General features: G+C 37.7%; 2 protein-coding genes across 6 annotated transcripts in view; one reads left to right on the forward strand and one right to left on the reverse strand.

Moving 5' to 3' along the window:
- Nucleotides 1-6,816: 6,816 nt before the first annotated feature.
- On the reverse strand, nucleotides 6,817-13,118 carry NUDCD2 (NudC domain containing 2). Of its 2 annotated transcripts, none has more exons than XM_055562061.1 (4): nucleotides 12,669-13,118; nucleotides 10,463-10,511; nucleotides 10,093-10,244; nucleotides 6,817-7,311 (listed from the first exon to the last, which is right to left on the reverse strand). In XM_055562061.1, the coding sequence occupies exons 1-4, from the start codon at nucleotides 12,855-12,857 to the stop codon at nucleotides 7,228-7,230; spliced, it is 474 nt and encodes a 157-aa protein (XP_055418036.1). In that variant the 5' UTR covers nucleotides 12,858-13,118; the 3' UTR covers nucleotides 6,817-7,227. The 2 variants fall into 2 exon arrangements, with proteins under 2 accessions (XP_055418036.1, XP_055418042.1); XM_055562067.1 differs by having other exon boundaries at nucleotides 12,976-13,109.
- Nucleotides 13,119-13,291: 173 nt separating this feature from the next.
- HMMR (hyaluronan mediated motility receptor) overlaps nucleotides 13,292-15,182 on the forward strand; it is a 33,388-nt gene continuing 31,497 nt past the window's right edge. The window contains exon 1 of one of the 4 annotated variants that reach the window (XM_055562031.1): nucleotides 13,292-13,524. In XM_055562031.1, the coding sequence (XP_055418006.1) occupies nucleotides 13,479-13,524 (46 nt within the window). In that variant the 5' untranslated portion in view covers nucleotides 13,292-13,478. The remainder of the gene's footprint in view (nucleotides 13,525-15,182) is intronic. The other 3 variants (XM_055562026.1, XM_055562020.1, XM_055562010.1) reach the window with 3 other exon arrangements.

A 15,182-nucleotide genomic window follows, 5' to 3' on the forward strand; every position in this document is an offset into this window, starting at 1 on the left:
ACAAAGGAGCCTGGTGGACTACAGTCCGTGGGGTCACAAAGAGTCAGACATAACTTAGGACTGAACAACAACAAGATGCATGGTAAGGAAAAAAAGTTATGATAGTATAGCTATTACCTAATTGACACTTTGCTTTCTAGTGGTTTTTTAAAGATAAACACAAGATGATGACAATTAAATATGCTTAATATGCATCAAAAACTTGCTTATGCATTGTTGGTCACTTTTATTATTTAGGTTCCATTGTATGGGCATGCCAAGTCACTTCAGTCATGTCTGTACTCTTTGTGACCCTATGGACTGTAACCCGCGAGGCTCCTCTGTCCATGAAATTCTTCAGGCAAGAACACTGGAGTGGGTTTCCATGCCTTCCTCCAGGGCATCTTCCCGACCCAGGGATCGAATCCGTGTCAGTCTCCTGCATTGGCAGGTGGGTTCTTTACCACCATCACCACATGGACTACCCCATCACTGTTATGACTGTCCTTAATACTAAATCACCCTCAGATTCAGCCCGTCTGTAGTTCTGTTTGACCCTCTTACCTAATTAAACAGGATTCCAGCAGGTGGTTGGTAATGACAGGCAACCGCCAAGTATTGTATTAGTCTGGTTAGACTGCTTGTTAATTATTAATATATGATTTTGAACTGTTCATATAACTAACAAGCTAGAAAGTAGATACTGTAAGGAATTACTGAATAAAGAAAAACTTATAAAAGAAGGTTCCTATTTTATTTGACTCAGGTTAGATATATTGAATAATCCTTGTTTTCATAAGTGCTGTTTTTTAAAATAGGCACTTTAACCTTTTTTAAATTATGTGGCATACTTTTTAAAAACTAGGTATTTCTGATCTAACATTTGTGGTTAGCAGTGATAGTTTTTACTGTCAGGTACTATTGTCAGATATTTTAGATGAATCATTTCATGTTATTCTCCAAACTGAATGAGATTATCCCATTTACAAATAAACCAGAACAGCAGAGCAGGTAAGAGATAAGCCCAAGGTCACATACCTGTACTTGGATGTGAGATTCAAATCCAGGCAATTGTGACTCAGGCTATGTTCCTAAACACTCTGCGCATTACTTCCCAAAATAGATTAAATGGACTTATGTGAAATTGTATCAAAGTTAATAGGAATAAAGGACATTAAAAAATGATAAAAGAATCAATTCGCCAAGATATGAGTCTTAAATATGTATGCACCTAACATCAGAGCTTAAAAATACAAGAAGTAATACAGACTAACAGCAGTGAAAGGTCATATGGACAAAGCTCCAGTTGCAGGCTTAAAAGATCCACTCAGTAACGTATAGTACTGGAAAACCAACAAGGATGTAGGACTGAAAAGTACCAACAACCATATGGATCTACTTTATTTAAAATTCATCCCAAAATAGAATAAGCATTCTTTTCAAGTGAATGTGGCATAGTCACCAAGAGAGAATATATCCTGGGTCATAAACAAACCAAGAAATGCACTAAAATCATATAAAACGTGTTCCCTGACCATAAAACTAGAAAACAGTTAAAAGGACAATCTCCAAACACTTGGAAGTTAAATAAGAAACATCTATGAATAATCCATTCCTGTAAGGGAAAGTCTAAAAAGAGAATGTATTTTGAACTTAATGAAAATATCAAAATACATGGAATTCAGCTAAAGCAGTGCTTAGTAATCATAGTATCAATCATTTTTGCTAAAAAAGGTCTCAAAACTAGTAAATTTCTATTTTAAGAAACTAGAAAAAGAGCAAAACAAACCCAAAGCAAGCACAAGGAAGAAAGTCTGAAGAAGGATGTGTAAAAAAAAAAAAAGTGTATGAAACTGAAACAATAAGGCTAATTAAAATTTAAAAATTGGGGTTTGAAAAGAGCAACAGATAAACTTCTAGCAAGACTGATAAGAAATTTTAGGAATGAAAAGGATGGGAGAGAGAAGCAGGTTCAAAATTAGAAAATCAATATAATCCACCATACTAAGAGTCTAAAGGAAGAAAAAAAAAAAGGATCAACTGATACAGAAAAAAGCATTTGAGAGAATTCATACAGTTAACATAATACTTAATGTTAGAATGCTTTCAAAACTAACATCTAGAACAAGACAGGGATGGCCATTTCCACCACCTCTTTTTCTAGCAAGTACAATGAAGCAAGAAAAGGAAACAAAAGACTACAAACTAGAGCAGACAAAAACTTTCCTGTCTGTGGTTTATGCAAAAATTTCCAAGGAGACAACTAACAAAGTCACAGGATCAAAAAGTTTCAAAAGGAAATAACTTACAACATCTCCAGAAAATGAACACTTAGGAATAAATATAAGATGTAAAGGTTCTAGAAGCAGAAAACAATAAAATGATCTAAATCAGAGGGGCTAAATGAAGAGATGCCCCATGTTCATGGATCAGAAGACATGCTATTCCAGTGGAAATTTCAGGACTTTTTGTTGTAGATAGACTAGCTCATTCTAAACTTTACATGAAAAAGCAAAGAAAATTAACACAGCCAAACCAATTCTGAAAAAGTTGAAGGAATCATGCTACCCAATTTTAAGACTTAAAGGCAGTGTTGTATTTGTGAAGGGAAAGACACACCGATTCATGGTATAGAACAGAGACCAAAAACAGACCCATATAAATAGCAATTGATTTTTGTGAAAAGTGCAAAAACAATTTAATGGAGAATGAATACCCTTTTCAACAAATGATTTTGAAACAACTGGATATCTATATGCTAAAAAATGAAACTCCACCTATATTTCACAGCTTCTCCAAAAAAAAAAAAAAAAATAGGTCACAGATCTAAATGTAAAAGATAAAAATATAAAACTTTTAGAAGAAAACATTGGGAGGAAAATCCTTGTAACCTGGGATTTCAGAATTCTTAGACATGACACCAGAAACATGATTGAATTAGACTGTATCAAAACAGCATTCAGGCTTCAAAAGGCACTGTTGAGAAAGTGAAAATCTATACAAAAAGAAAATATATGCAAATCATATATGATAAAGGACTTGTCTCCAGAATATATATAAGAACTTTTACACTTCAATATTAAAGAGGCAGATAACCCATTAAAAATGGGCAAAGGATCTGAATAGACATTTTTTTCAAGGAAGATAACACAAATGGTCAATAAGTACAATATAAGATGTTCAAAATAATTAGCCATCAGAGAAATGCAAATGAAAACCACAGCGTGATACCACTCCACATTCACTAGGATGGCCAAGATCAAAAAATCACATTAAGTGTTATGGAGAAACTGAAACTCATACTGCTGGTGGGAATGTAAAATGGTGTAGCTGCTTTGGAAAACAAACATGATTGGAAAACAAACAATCCTCCTCAAATGATTAAAGTTTTTGAAAAACTTGAGATTACACTCCTCTGTAAGGAAATAATAGATGTACATAAAAATTTGTAGTTCAATGTTTATAGCATATTCATAGTAGCCAAACAGTGGAAACCTCCCAGATGTCCATCAACTGACAAATGGGTAAATAATGTGGTAATCATACAATGGAATATCATCCAGCCAGACAGAATGAAGCGCTGACATTCTAGAACATGGATGAACTTCTAAAACCTTATGTAAGTTAAAGAAACCAGAAACAAAAGGCCACATTATGACTCCATGTATATGAAATATCCGTAACAGAGAAATCTGAGGTGAAAAGTAAGTAGTGAATGATTGAGGGGGTTGGGTATATGTGTGGAGGGTTAGTTAAGAAAATACAGGTTTTAGGGATTTCCCTGGTGATCCAGTGGTTAAGAGTCTGCCGTCCAGTGCAGGGGGGCCTGGGTTCAATCCCAGGCAGGGAACTAAGATCTCACATGCCACAGGCAACTAAGCACCGCAATGAAGACTCAGCACAGCCAAAATATAAGAAAAAAGTATGGGTTTGGTTTTTTTGAGGTGATGAAAATTAAAGTTGACTATGGTGATAGTTGAATATATGACTATACTAAAAACCACTGAGAAATTATATACTTTATATGAATAAAGTATATGGGATGTGAATTCTCTCTCAAAGCTATCTTTTAAAAAGGATTACATATGATTCTATTTCAATGAAATTCTTGAAAAAAACAAAATATAGAGGCAGAGACTAAAATCAGTGGACTCCAGGGTTTGAGGCTAGGAGTAGGGTGTGACTATAAAGAGAACATGAAGGAGATTTTGTGGTGATAGAACTGTTTAGTTTCCTGATTTTGGAGGTGTTCACACATATATCTAGACTTCCCTGGTGGCTCAGACGGTAAAGCGTCTGCCTACAATGCGGGAGACCTGGGTTCAATCCCTGGGTTAGGAAGATCTCCTGGAGAAGGAAATAGCAGACCACTCCAGTACTCTTGCCTGGAAAATCCCATGGATGGAGGAGCCTGGTAGGCTACAGTCCATGGGGTTGCGAAAAGTCGAACACAACTGAGCGACTTCACTTTCACACATATATCTATGTAAGTTAAAATTCACAAAACTACAAACTAATTTTACTTATGTTTATTCAAAATATATTAAAAAAAGTTTTAATGTCAAAAAAAAAAAATCTCTTCCCCATTCATCCTTTAAGTTATTGGGCAAAATGAACAACACAGGTATCTTGCCAAAGGGTGTGCCTGGGCTGCAGTGGACAAGTGGGGCATCAGAAACCAAGCAAGTGAAACAGGTACCTCTGCTTAGCACAGGGTGTTGGAGGCTGAGCAGATTGAGAAAGGCATTCACATGGGAAGATGACCTAGAATGGGGAACCAAATATATTAAGGATAACAAGAATCAGGTATCTCACGTTGAAAGTTTTGTATAATTGGAGAGAGCAAAATGAACCCCATGGGGTCAGAAATCAATGTTTAAGTGTGAACTCATGGTTTTCAACATATATGTAGACATAAATGTATAGATGTAAACATATGCATAATACACACACAAACAGCAACTGCTAACAGATCCTGGTTTCTAAACACCATTCTTCACAGAAAACCAGGACTCTGGAAAAACGGCTGATTCTTGGCCAAGGGTAGGGAAAGCATAAGAAGCCTGGAATATCTTATGCCAGAGAATAAGAAATTGCTCAAATAATAATGGGAACATGCCAAAAGGACATAAAAGCCATCTACAAGAAATTTCCACTGGCCAAATCTAGAAAAATTTTGAGGATAAAAGTAATGGGAATAATAGATTTTTACTCAATGAATAAAGTGGAAATAATGAGTGTGTATTATATAAGACATATATTTAAAGCTTGATGAGAAACAAGGTAGTACTTTGAAACTACATCACACAAAATATAGTCATAAGCATGAAAGAATGGCTTCGTAGTGGAGAAGATGGGCAGACACCACTTCATCAATGATCTAAGTATAGTTGTCCCTCAGCTTCTGCAGGGTATTGGAGCCAGCAATCCCCTCAAACATCAAAATCCACAGATGTTCAATAATATGACATCATGTTTGCATATAACCTACATATAATCTACCCACATCCTCCCTGATACTGTAAATCACCTCTAGAGTTATAATACCTAGTAAAATACAATGTAAATACTATGTAAATAGTTATAAACACAACATAAATGCTATGTAACTAGTTTCTTGTTGCAAGGCAAATTCAAGTTTTGCTATTTGGAAGCTTCTGCACTTGTTTTTTTTTTTTTACTATTTTCTATCCTTGGTTGATTGAATCTGAGAGTTTGAAAACCACCAATATGGCAGGCCAACAGTAAACACTATCAGAAAAAGGGTGAACTGTAACCAGTAACTTGTGACAGGATGCAGTAAGAACACAGTATCACGTCTCTTCTGCAACGGTCAAAGATTCATAACCTGATTCTCATCGTGTAGAAATATCAGACAAAACACACCATAATAGATGTTGTACAAAACTAGCCTGTGATCTTCTAACTTGTCATGGTTATAAAAGTCAAGGTTAATATGAAGACTTTTTCCAGTCTGAAGCATACTATAGACCCCTGATATCAAAAAGTGAGAAATGGGGAATTCCATGGCAGACCAGTGGTTAGAATTCATTACTTTCACTGCTGGGAGCCTGGGTTCACTTCCTAGTCAGGGAACTAAGATCCCACAAGTGGTGCAGCACAACCACAAAAATAAAACAAAAGGCAAGGCATGATTCTGACTGGATCCTTTTGCTATAAAGAACATTACTGGGACAATAAGCAAACTTGAATGGAATAAACGTCCAGAATTAGGTGGTCATAATGTGTCAGTGCTAATTTCCTGATTTTAATGGTTGTATTTGAAGCTATGTAGGAGATGTCCTTTGAAGGAAATACACACTAAAGTACTCAGAGGTGATGGGGCATCATGTTATCAACTTACACACAAACCTGAAGAATCAGGAAGAAGACAATTCTGTGTGCTTTACTTGTAACTTCTCTATACATTCCAGATTATTCAAAATATTTAAAATTAGAAAGGACATAAAAAGGATGAAAGAAAATTTCAAGACAATTCTTACCTATATGCCTGGATCAATGAACATCAAAAAGATATCACTGAGTTATACTCATTGAATGTGCTTCTTGTCCCTAACAAAGGATTTACCAATAACCAAATTTGCTTCAGTGCTTCCTTTTGCATTAGTCTATTCTTATTGATACGTTTTTAGCTACTTTTCAATTTCTTGACATAAAGGCATCTCTCAAAGAATAATATACTAATTCAGAAATTTTCAGTAACTCTTAAAATTAACTTAGAATATATTCATGAATTATTTTTTCCTTTCTGAAAATTTTCTTCAGTAATACAATTTCCTTGTGTGAACTGGTACACTTAGACAAAGGGGTACACAATTCCTATTTAGAAAAATTTATTGAACATTATTCCTGCATCACAGTTATTGAAAGAAAAACTTAATATTCCCTGAAGGCACCCTGTCATTTTACATGATCTAGACCCTAGAACTTTTTGTATTAAAAATACAGGCTAAATATGAAATTAGTAAAGTGCAGCATATAAAACATCATGCTGAGCAAAAACAAGTCCAAAATAAAAGTTACCATGTATCAATAGAATAGTTTCCACAGTATTTAAGATGTTTCCTATGTAAATCATATTTGAATGCAATTTTTAGAACCATATTTAAATGTATTTTGCAATCTGTTAACTAGGTATCCACATTTTTATTCCACCACATAATCTGTTCCTCTGATTAAGTTGGCAACATCTGCTAGGATCCACAAAATGCAGCAAGAAGGTCACAGTTATTTCTCAAGATTCGAGAAATCTGGTCCACCTTTAGTGTAGTTTCCTGAGATTTCTGCTCCACTGAAGTCAAAACCAGGATTCTAAAAGACATGGGGAAAAAAAAAATTCAGATAAAATTAAAAGGAAAAATATAAATAAGCCAAAAAGAAAATGATAAAAAGATATAAACTGGCAACTGACAAAAAAGGAAATATATTAATACATGGCCAATAAACATGAAAAGATATCCAATTTTACTGTAATCGCCAAAATGGAACCTAAAACTATGAGATTTTTTTCAATTTTCATATTTACAAATATTTAGAAGATTAGTATGCATATTATAATGTTCACAAGTGTATGGGCAAACATATTCTTTACCATCAGTATATAAACAGATTTTAATAATTAGCATTTTTTTGAGAGCTTATTATAGGCCAGGCAGGGTTCTAAGAGGTATATATATATATATATATATACACTAAAATATTCAATTCTCATAACAGTCTTATAGAGGAAGTACTACCTCTGGCTTCAGTCATTTAAGAGGCATTTCATTTATTCAACAAACATATATTAAGTTGCTACTGTTTAGAAGACACCATGAAAGGCATGCAGAATTTAAGAGCGAACAAAATAGACAAAGATCCCTGTTCTGGTGTATATTCTAACAAGAGGACAAATAATAAACCCTAAGCTACCTGGTGCATGGGCCAGCACACTTTTTTGTAAAGAATCAAGTAGTAAATATCAATACTTTAGGCATTGAAGGCCACATAGTCTCGGTCATGGCCGAGACTTAATTCTGCTGCTGCTATATAAAAGACAATACACAAACAAATGAGCATAGCTGTGTTCCGGTAAAACATTTCCTTCAAAAGCAGGCAGTGGGCTGGATTTGACTGCTGGCTATAGTTTGTCAGCCCCATGATGCAGTGTATTAAAAGTCAGTAAGTGTTATAGAAAAGAAAAAAGAAAAAAGACGTAGGGTAAAGTATGGAAAATAAGGAAATTAGAGTATTTAAATAGGATCATCAAAATATGCTTCATTGAGAAATTGCTGGAAAACGGTGAAGAAATCAGGTAAACTTTGGGAGAAGAGCATTGCAGTCAAAAGGACAGAGAAGGAATGGTCAGGCATGTTTCATAAAAGGCAAAAATGCCAGCATGGCTAGAGCAGAATGCATGAGAGGGGCAGCAGCAGGACAGGAGATCAGAGGCGTCAGGGAGGACCAGATGAGTCTGGGCCTTGTAGAAGACTTTGTCTTTTACTCGAGTGAAAGAGTTCTGAGAAGTAATATTGTCTGATTTACATTTTAAAAGGACTGCTCTAGCTGCTAGTTTCACAAGACTGCAGCTTGGCAAGGGTAGAAGTAAAGAGAACAATTAAAAGGTCATTAAGAAACACTTTCCTGGTGGCACAGTGGATAAAAATCTGCCTGCCCAATGCAGGGTTCACAAGTTCAATCCCCGGTCCGGCAAGATTCCACATGCCAAGGAGCAGTTGAGCCCGTGTTCTAGAGCCAAGAAGCTGCAACTACTGAGCCCATGGACCGCAACTACTGAAGCCTACACACTCTAGGGCCTGCAAGTCCCAACTAAGGAGCTCCTGTGCTGCAACAACTGAAACCCGTGCATCCAGAGCCTGTGCTCTGCAGTAAGAGAAGCCACCACAATGAGAAGCCAGTACACTGCAACTAGAGAAGAGCCCCTGCTTTCTGAAACTAAAGAAAGCTGGTGTGCAGCAATCAAGACCCAGTTCAAGCCAAAAAGAAAACCGGGTAGTGGGAAGGTCATTAGACTAACCTAAGCAAGACTTTAGAGGTGATCCAGGTGAGAGCAGTGGTAGAATGGTGGTGACGTGCAGTCAAATTCTAAACATACCTAGAAGGCCGTGACAGTAAGGCTCCTGACAAGCAGGGCGTGAGACAAAGAGAAGAGTGGAGGATGATTCCCCAATGTTGTTCCATCAGAACAACCAGTTTCTATCAGATGACATAAGAAGGCCAGAGGTACAACAAATGTGTGAGGGAAATTAGGAAGTTCACTTGGATATGTTGAGCTGGATATGTCTGTTAAACAGCCAAGATGTTAAGTAAACAGCTGGATATGCAGTTCCGACATTCCATAAAAAGTCTAGGCTAGAGACATACATTTGGGAATCATCATCATTTATACAGAAATTATCTATCAAAACTTTAACAGTGCTTTGATCCAATAATTCTCCTAGATAGCTATCTTAAAGGAAAATTTGAGTATTTTCAGAGATGAAAGCACAAACTTTGTTTGAAATACACACAGAGAAATCTAAATCTCATCAAAGAGGAAGAGCTAAGTAAAAACAATACACTCAAACTAGGAAACGCTCTAAAGCAATTAAAAGGAATGAATTTTATCCACATGTATTAGTAGGGAAAGAGACCTAAGACATATTATTAAATGAAAAAGCTACATGATGATACATACTGTGTGATCCTCCACTTATATTAAAAAAAAAAAAACAATAAATTCAATGTATTGAGATGAGAATGAGACAGATACAGAATGGGAGATACTAAAGGGCCTTTCACTTTTTTACATGACGTATGTACTGAGAGAATTTTTATCAGTTTATTCATGAACTACTGATGCAAACTAAATAAATTTAAACTTAGATATCACAGTGGTACAGATAAATTCCTCTGGGGCAGCAGAGGTGGGGTGGTGAGGTTAAATCCCTATATAGAAAGGCCAGTCAGTTTTCTAACCATTAAACTGAAAACATTTATCTGAAGAATGCTAGCAATTTTTTAAAATGACGTTTGAGTTTTGATTTCAAGTAATAATTATTCTATGAGTTTAAGATGTTTAACTACACATATTCTTCAGTTGATCTGACTTACTTCTTTCTGGAATCTCTCTAATGTAAGTTTTCTCTGCATTTGGTCTTGCACCCAAGGGTCAGCTGCATAATCAGATTCTAGAAGAGAAGTCCAACAATTTGCTGCATCTCTCTTCGTCTTTGTAAGAACAATACGGACCATTTTTCTATCCTCTAAACAAACAAACAAAAATCACAAAGAAATCAAAGTTCATCATTAATTTATATTTTCAGAAACATAATTAGGAAATGTTGACATACAATTGTTTTCAATACATTCCTTTTACTATAGCTTACAAAGTTGCAAATCTACAGCAGGGGGAAATATACTAATTTCCAAGACAAAATTAACTTTTAAAAAGATTCTAAGAAATGTAATAGATTACCCTTACCCAGAGTCCATGTTCCCTCATCAGCTATTGTAGAGTCAAAGAGTTTGCCCTGAAAAATAAACATATGAGGTACTAAAAGAAATTCCATTAATTTTCATCAAGTTTTCCCGATTTAAGACTTCCCTTATTTCCTATCTAATCTACATATAACTACTTAATTTGTTTAGAGTAGGGAGAACAAATTTTCTACTATTTCAACACATCGATAGGTGGCCAACCCTAAGTTCCTGCCTAGCGAGTAAAAGAGAACCTAGTTTACACGATGGAGTATATACTACAGTAAAGAACACAGAGCACTCTACAAAAAGATCAGGGCTCCTTAATTTTTAGAAGATGAAGAAATACTACTGATTGGTCAAATGTGATGTCAACATCTGAAGTGTGTTAACTTTACCAATAAACTACAAAAAGAACTCTCCTACAGATATTAAGGAAAAATGATATCTTAATATAAACTTTAAAAAAAAACTGGTTCAATCTCTTTGTAAGGCCGTTTAGCACTAAAAGAAAAAAAAAAAAAATGAAAGCACACACATCCGTATATACCTATGATGTCAGATGAGTTGTGACTGATTTTTGAGAAACTCTTGTTTTAAGAAAGAACTAAGTAAAACATAAGTTTAAAAGAGACTGCACCTGCTCAAATCCAATTTGATTTGTTGCTACTTACCAAATTTTAGCTTTAGGAAATGAAATTACATGTCACATTAAAAAAAGAAAACAGTCTTTTCATATGTCAATTCAAGGGGTGGGGGAGTATGTGAATACTACTTGTATAAATGTAGCTAAAATCCTAGAGACTGAGTTATTGACAAATTCCCTGCTAGCTGCTGCTGCTAAGTCGCTTCAGTCGTGTCCGACTCTGTGCGACCCCATGGACGGCAGCCCACCAGGCTCCCCCGTCCCTGGGATTCTCCAGGCAAGATTCTGGAGTGGGTTGCCATTTCCTCCTTCAATGCATGAAAGTGATGTCGCTCAGTCGTGTCTGACTCTTCGCGACCCCATGGACTGCAGCCCACCAGGCTCCTCCGTCCTTGGGATTTTCCAGGCAAGAGTACTGGAGTGGGGTGCCATTGCCTTCTCCGCCAAATTCCCTAGGTTACTGCAATTACTAAAGTAAATTTGAAATGTAATTTGAAATCACCATTCAGTAAATTATAAATAGCACAACTATCCAGAAAGGTCATCAAGAGCCAAGCTGACATAAATCAGTGTCTTTCGTATAAATCTTCCTTTTCTGAGACACTCAAAACACTTTCATATTAAGATAATAATAGGAACATGTAGTGCAAGCTTATTACATATTAGTTATTACCTACTCCAAGCTCTTCATTCATAGATACCATGCTACTTTTAAAATAATCCTATGAGAAAGGTACTATAATTACCCCACTTTGGGGATGAAGGCTTAGACAATGAAATCTCTTGCCCAAGGTTACAACTGGGAAAATGGCCAAGCCAGGTATACTCTCAAGCAGTCTCCCTTCACCATTACACAACACTGCCATCAAATATCTTGGGCTTCTAAGCTGAAGAAGAAATCTAACTTCAAGTTAATTGAATTAAACTACACGTTTTAACAAGGAAGAAATGGGTCCCAGACCCAAAGGGTACTGCTAAGAATAAAAGGGCTATCCATTACTTTCTTGACAAGTTCTTGACCACCGGCTTAAACACTCCACAAACTTACAGATTTTTTCCAATTTTAGATGAGAAAATAAATCAACGGACATCACTTCCAAGTCCTCAACCCAACATCTTTATTTTCGTTTTTCATTTCCTATAACCTCCTATATATTTATTGATTTAATTATGCCTCCCTGCGTAAGGGAACAGTACCTGGCTCGTTCACCGCGGTCCTCCCAGCACCAAGATCAGTGCCTGGAGGTACAGATGTCAAAAATATTTGTTTTCCTTCAACGATCTAGTTAGGCAGTTCTCAGTGAAGACCCGCAGAGGAGTTTCATTTGGCTTACAAACAAAGCAAGGTAAACTGGCTAGTTTCATGCCAACCTCAAACAACGAACGGCCCTGAGGTCAGGGGCTCCGACCAGGCCAAAATCAGGGCAATCTTATTCACCCTTCGGCCAGCCAGAGAGGCCGAACGGCCTTTCAGCAATCTTTCCACGGAAACCATGAACTTGAGGACTCGGGAATTTGGGGAGGCCGGGAAGAAACTGAGCACAAGCCCCAACCTAGCCGCTACCTTGAGGATCTCGCGGCCACCCACGGCCAGCGCCACATGTCGGCTCTGCAGGCCGCACTGGATATCCTGGGCGCGAGTGCCTGGCGGCACCTGAACTTCAATGAACACCTCCTCCAAGGTCTGGTACCACTGGCCCCACGGCGTTCCGCACGGAACCACCCCACTGCGCTCCTCAAACGGGGCTGACATACTCCAGTCGCCTCCCGGAAGCGGTGGCACCGAGCAAGCGGAGTTCACCCCCGGAATCCCCGCCTTGAGCCACACCAAGGCTGTCACTCGGGTCACTGCACATGCGCAGAAATGTAACCTGCGGTCTCCGCTTGAGTGCGCGTTTCCCTTTCAGTTGGCCATTGAGGAGGCCGGCAGGACCCAGGTTTAAGGAACTGAAATCCGGAAAAGTTCGCATCTAAAGAACGATGGAAGAGGGGTGGACCCAGAGAAGTTAGAATTCATTACACTGCCACCAATATGACGTCAAAAGCGACGGAAACCTCGCTGGTGTGAACTGCGCTTGCGCAAACGCGGCTGCTGCGTAGTTACAATTGAGTAACGCCAGTACTGATTGGGCCAGTGAGCGAGAGGAGACAGTAGTAGCCTCCTATTGGATGGTGGCCTAAACAGGTCACGTAATTGAACGAAGCGAGAGCCGAGGATGCAAGCTCTTTGGTCTTTGGCGTTCCGATTGGCTGACGTCGGTGGGCGGGAGTTAAGCGGGGCGATTTGAATTTGAAGCCAACAGGCCTAAACAACCCGCAGGATAGTAGCCGCAGACCGGTAGAGACCTTCGGTTTTGCGGAGCTGGTCGTCAGCATGTCCTTCCCTAAGGCGCCCCTGAAACGATTCAATGACCCTTCTGGTGCGTACGGGAAAAGGTGCTGGGGAACAGGATATGCTCTCACGCCCCTTGTCCTGCTTGGGTTCCCTTCATCAGAGGCAAATAGGCGATTTTTACGGCTGGGATGGGGCTCGTTAAATTGATCCATTTTCCTGAAACACATGCCAAGCTTTTACTACTTGCCAGGCACGATTGAGGTTAAGGATATAACAGTGAGCGAAGCAAAGTCTCTGCTCCATGGAGTTTAATTCAGTTGGAGAATGCAGCCAATATACAATTAGTGCTGTGGAGAAGCTAAAACCAAGGGAAGGGAATAGGAATTAGGAAGCATTGGTAGCTGTTGATCAAGTCCGGAGTCCTCACTTGTATATATGTGTGCGTATATACACATACGTATATTTTACTATTGCTTTTGGTGTGGACTTGTGAATTTCTTTTGAATGTCCCATTCAGGCGTAAAAGAAGAAAGATTGGTAAAGGCAGTTTATACGTATAAAATTATGGCAGTAGCACTTACTGAAAACACTATAGATGAAGTAAAGGGAGCAATTCCCCCAAATCCGTAATATTCATTATTTTATCCATAAAAGAACGGAAACTTATATTTGCTCACTGTTACACAACCGAACTGGCAGAACAGGGGCCTGAAACCAGGCCTGCATGAATCCATCCTGTGTTCCTGAGCCCAGTGGATGCTAACTGTATTCAGGGACTGTGCTAAGATCTTCCCTATTGGGTCTGGTTTATTCTTTCCAACAGCCAGGGGAGGCGCGTACAATTGTTCTCATTTTACAGATGAGGAAACTAAGGGGGGTTGTAACTACTGAGCAGCCTGCAAGTAACAGAACTTAACATCATAACTCATGATTTATCCATTATAAAGTACACTTTTTAAGTCTCTTGTTACATCTTAATTTCTGTCAAATAACATACAAACGGAAATGAGCATCACCCTGCTCACAAAGGAAGGCCAGTGAAGAATTGGATCAACACAGCTTATTTTTTAACTAAAGACTTAAGGACCATATAATTTGTCAAACATTCAAAGAACTACTCTGAGTTATGTCATTGTGTCCTTTTAGGAGATTTGTTTGCTTTATAATATATTGAACTGGTTTTGACAATTACATAAAACTTTAGGCTCACAGCTTTATTAATAATAAGTGACCATTTATTTGATGCTTAGTGTGTGTATTAGGCACTGCAATGATTTTTATGTTACTCCAGTAATCCAAACACCAAAGTATGAGGTAGATACTATTTTTTTAGCCTTGTTTCATGAATGAAGAACAGTCTCAAATAGAAATAACTTTCCAAGGGTCTTAACGTTAGATTGGAAAAGGAGAGAGTATAATGTTCTTATTCATCATCTTCTCCCTGTGGCTACAAAGTACCTGGCCCATACTATTATCATACCAGATTTACTATTGCTTTTGGTGTGGACTTGTGAATTTCTTTTGAATGTCCCATTCAGGCGTAAAAGAAAAAAGATTGGTAAAGGCAGTTTATAGGTATAAAATTATCATACCAGATTGGCAGACAAATCTGGATTTGAACCCTAATCTAACTGATTACTATACAAACCTCTGTTCCCAATCCTACATCCCCCATGACTTTCTGTTTTCTCTGCCACACTACCAAACTCTACCTTGAGGTAAATACTGAGGGTAGGGACGTGA

Source organism: Bubalus kerabau, chromosome 1, assembly GCF_029407905.1.
Source record: "Bubalus kerabau isolate K-KA32 ecotype Philippines breed swamp buffalo chromosome 1, PCC_UOA_SB_1v2, whole genome shotgun sequence".
Classification (NCBI taxonomy): domain Eukaryota; kingdom Metazoa; phylum Chordata; class Mammalia; order Artiodactyla; family Bovidae; genus Bubalus; species Bubalus kerabau.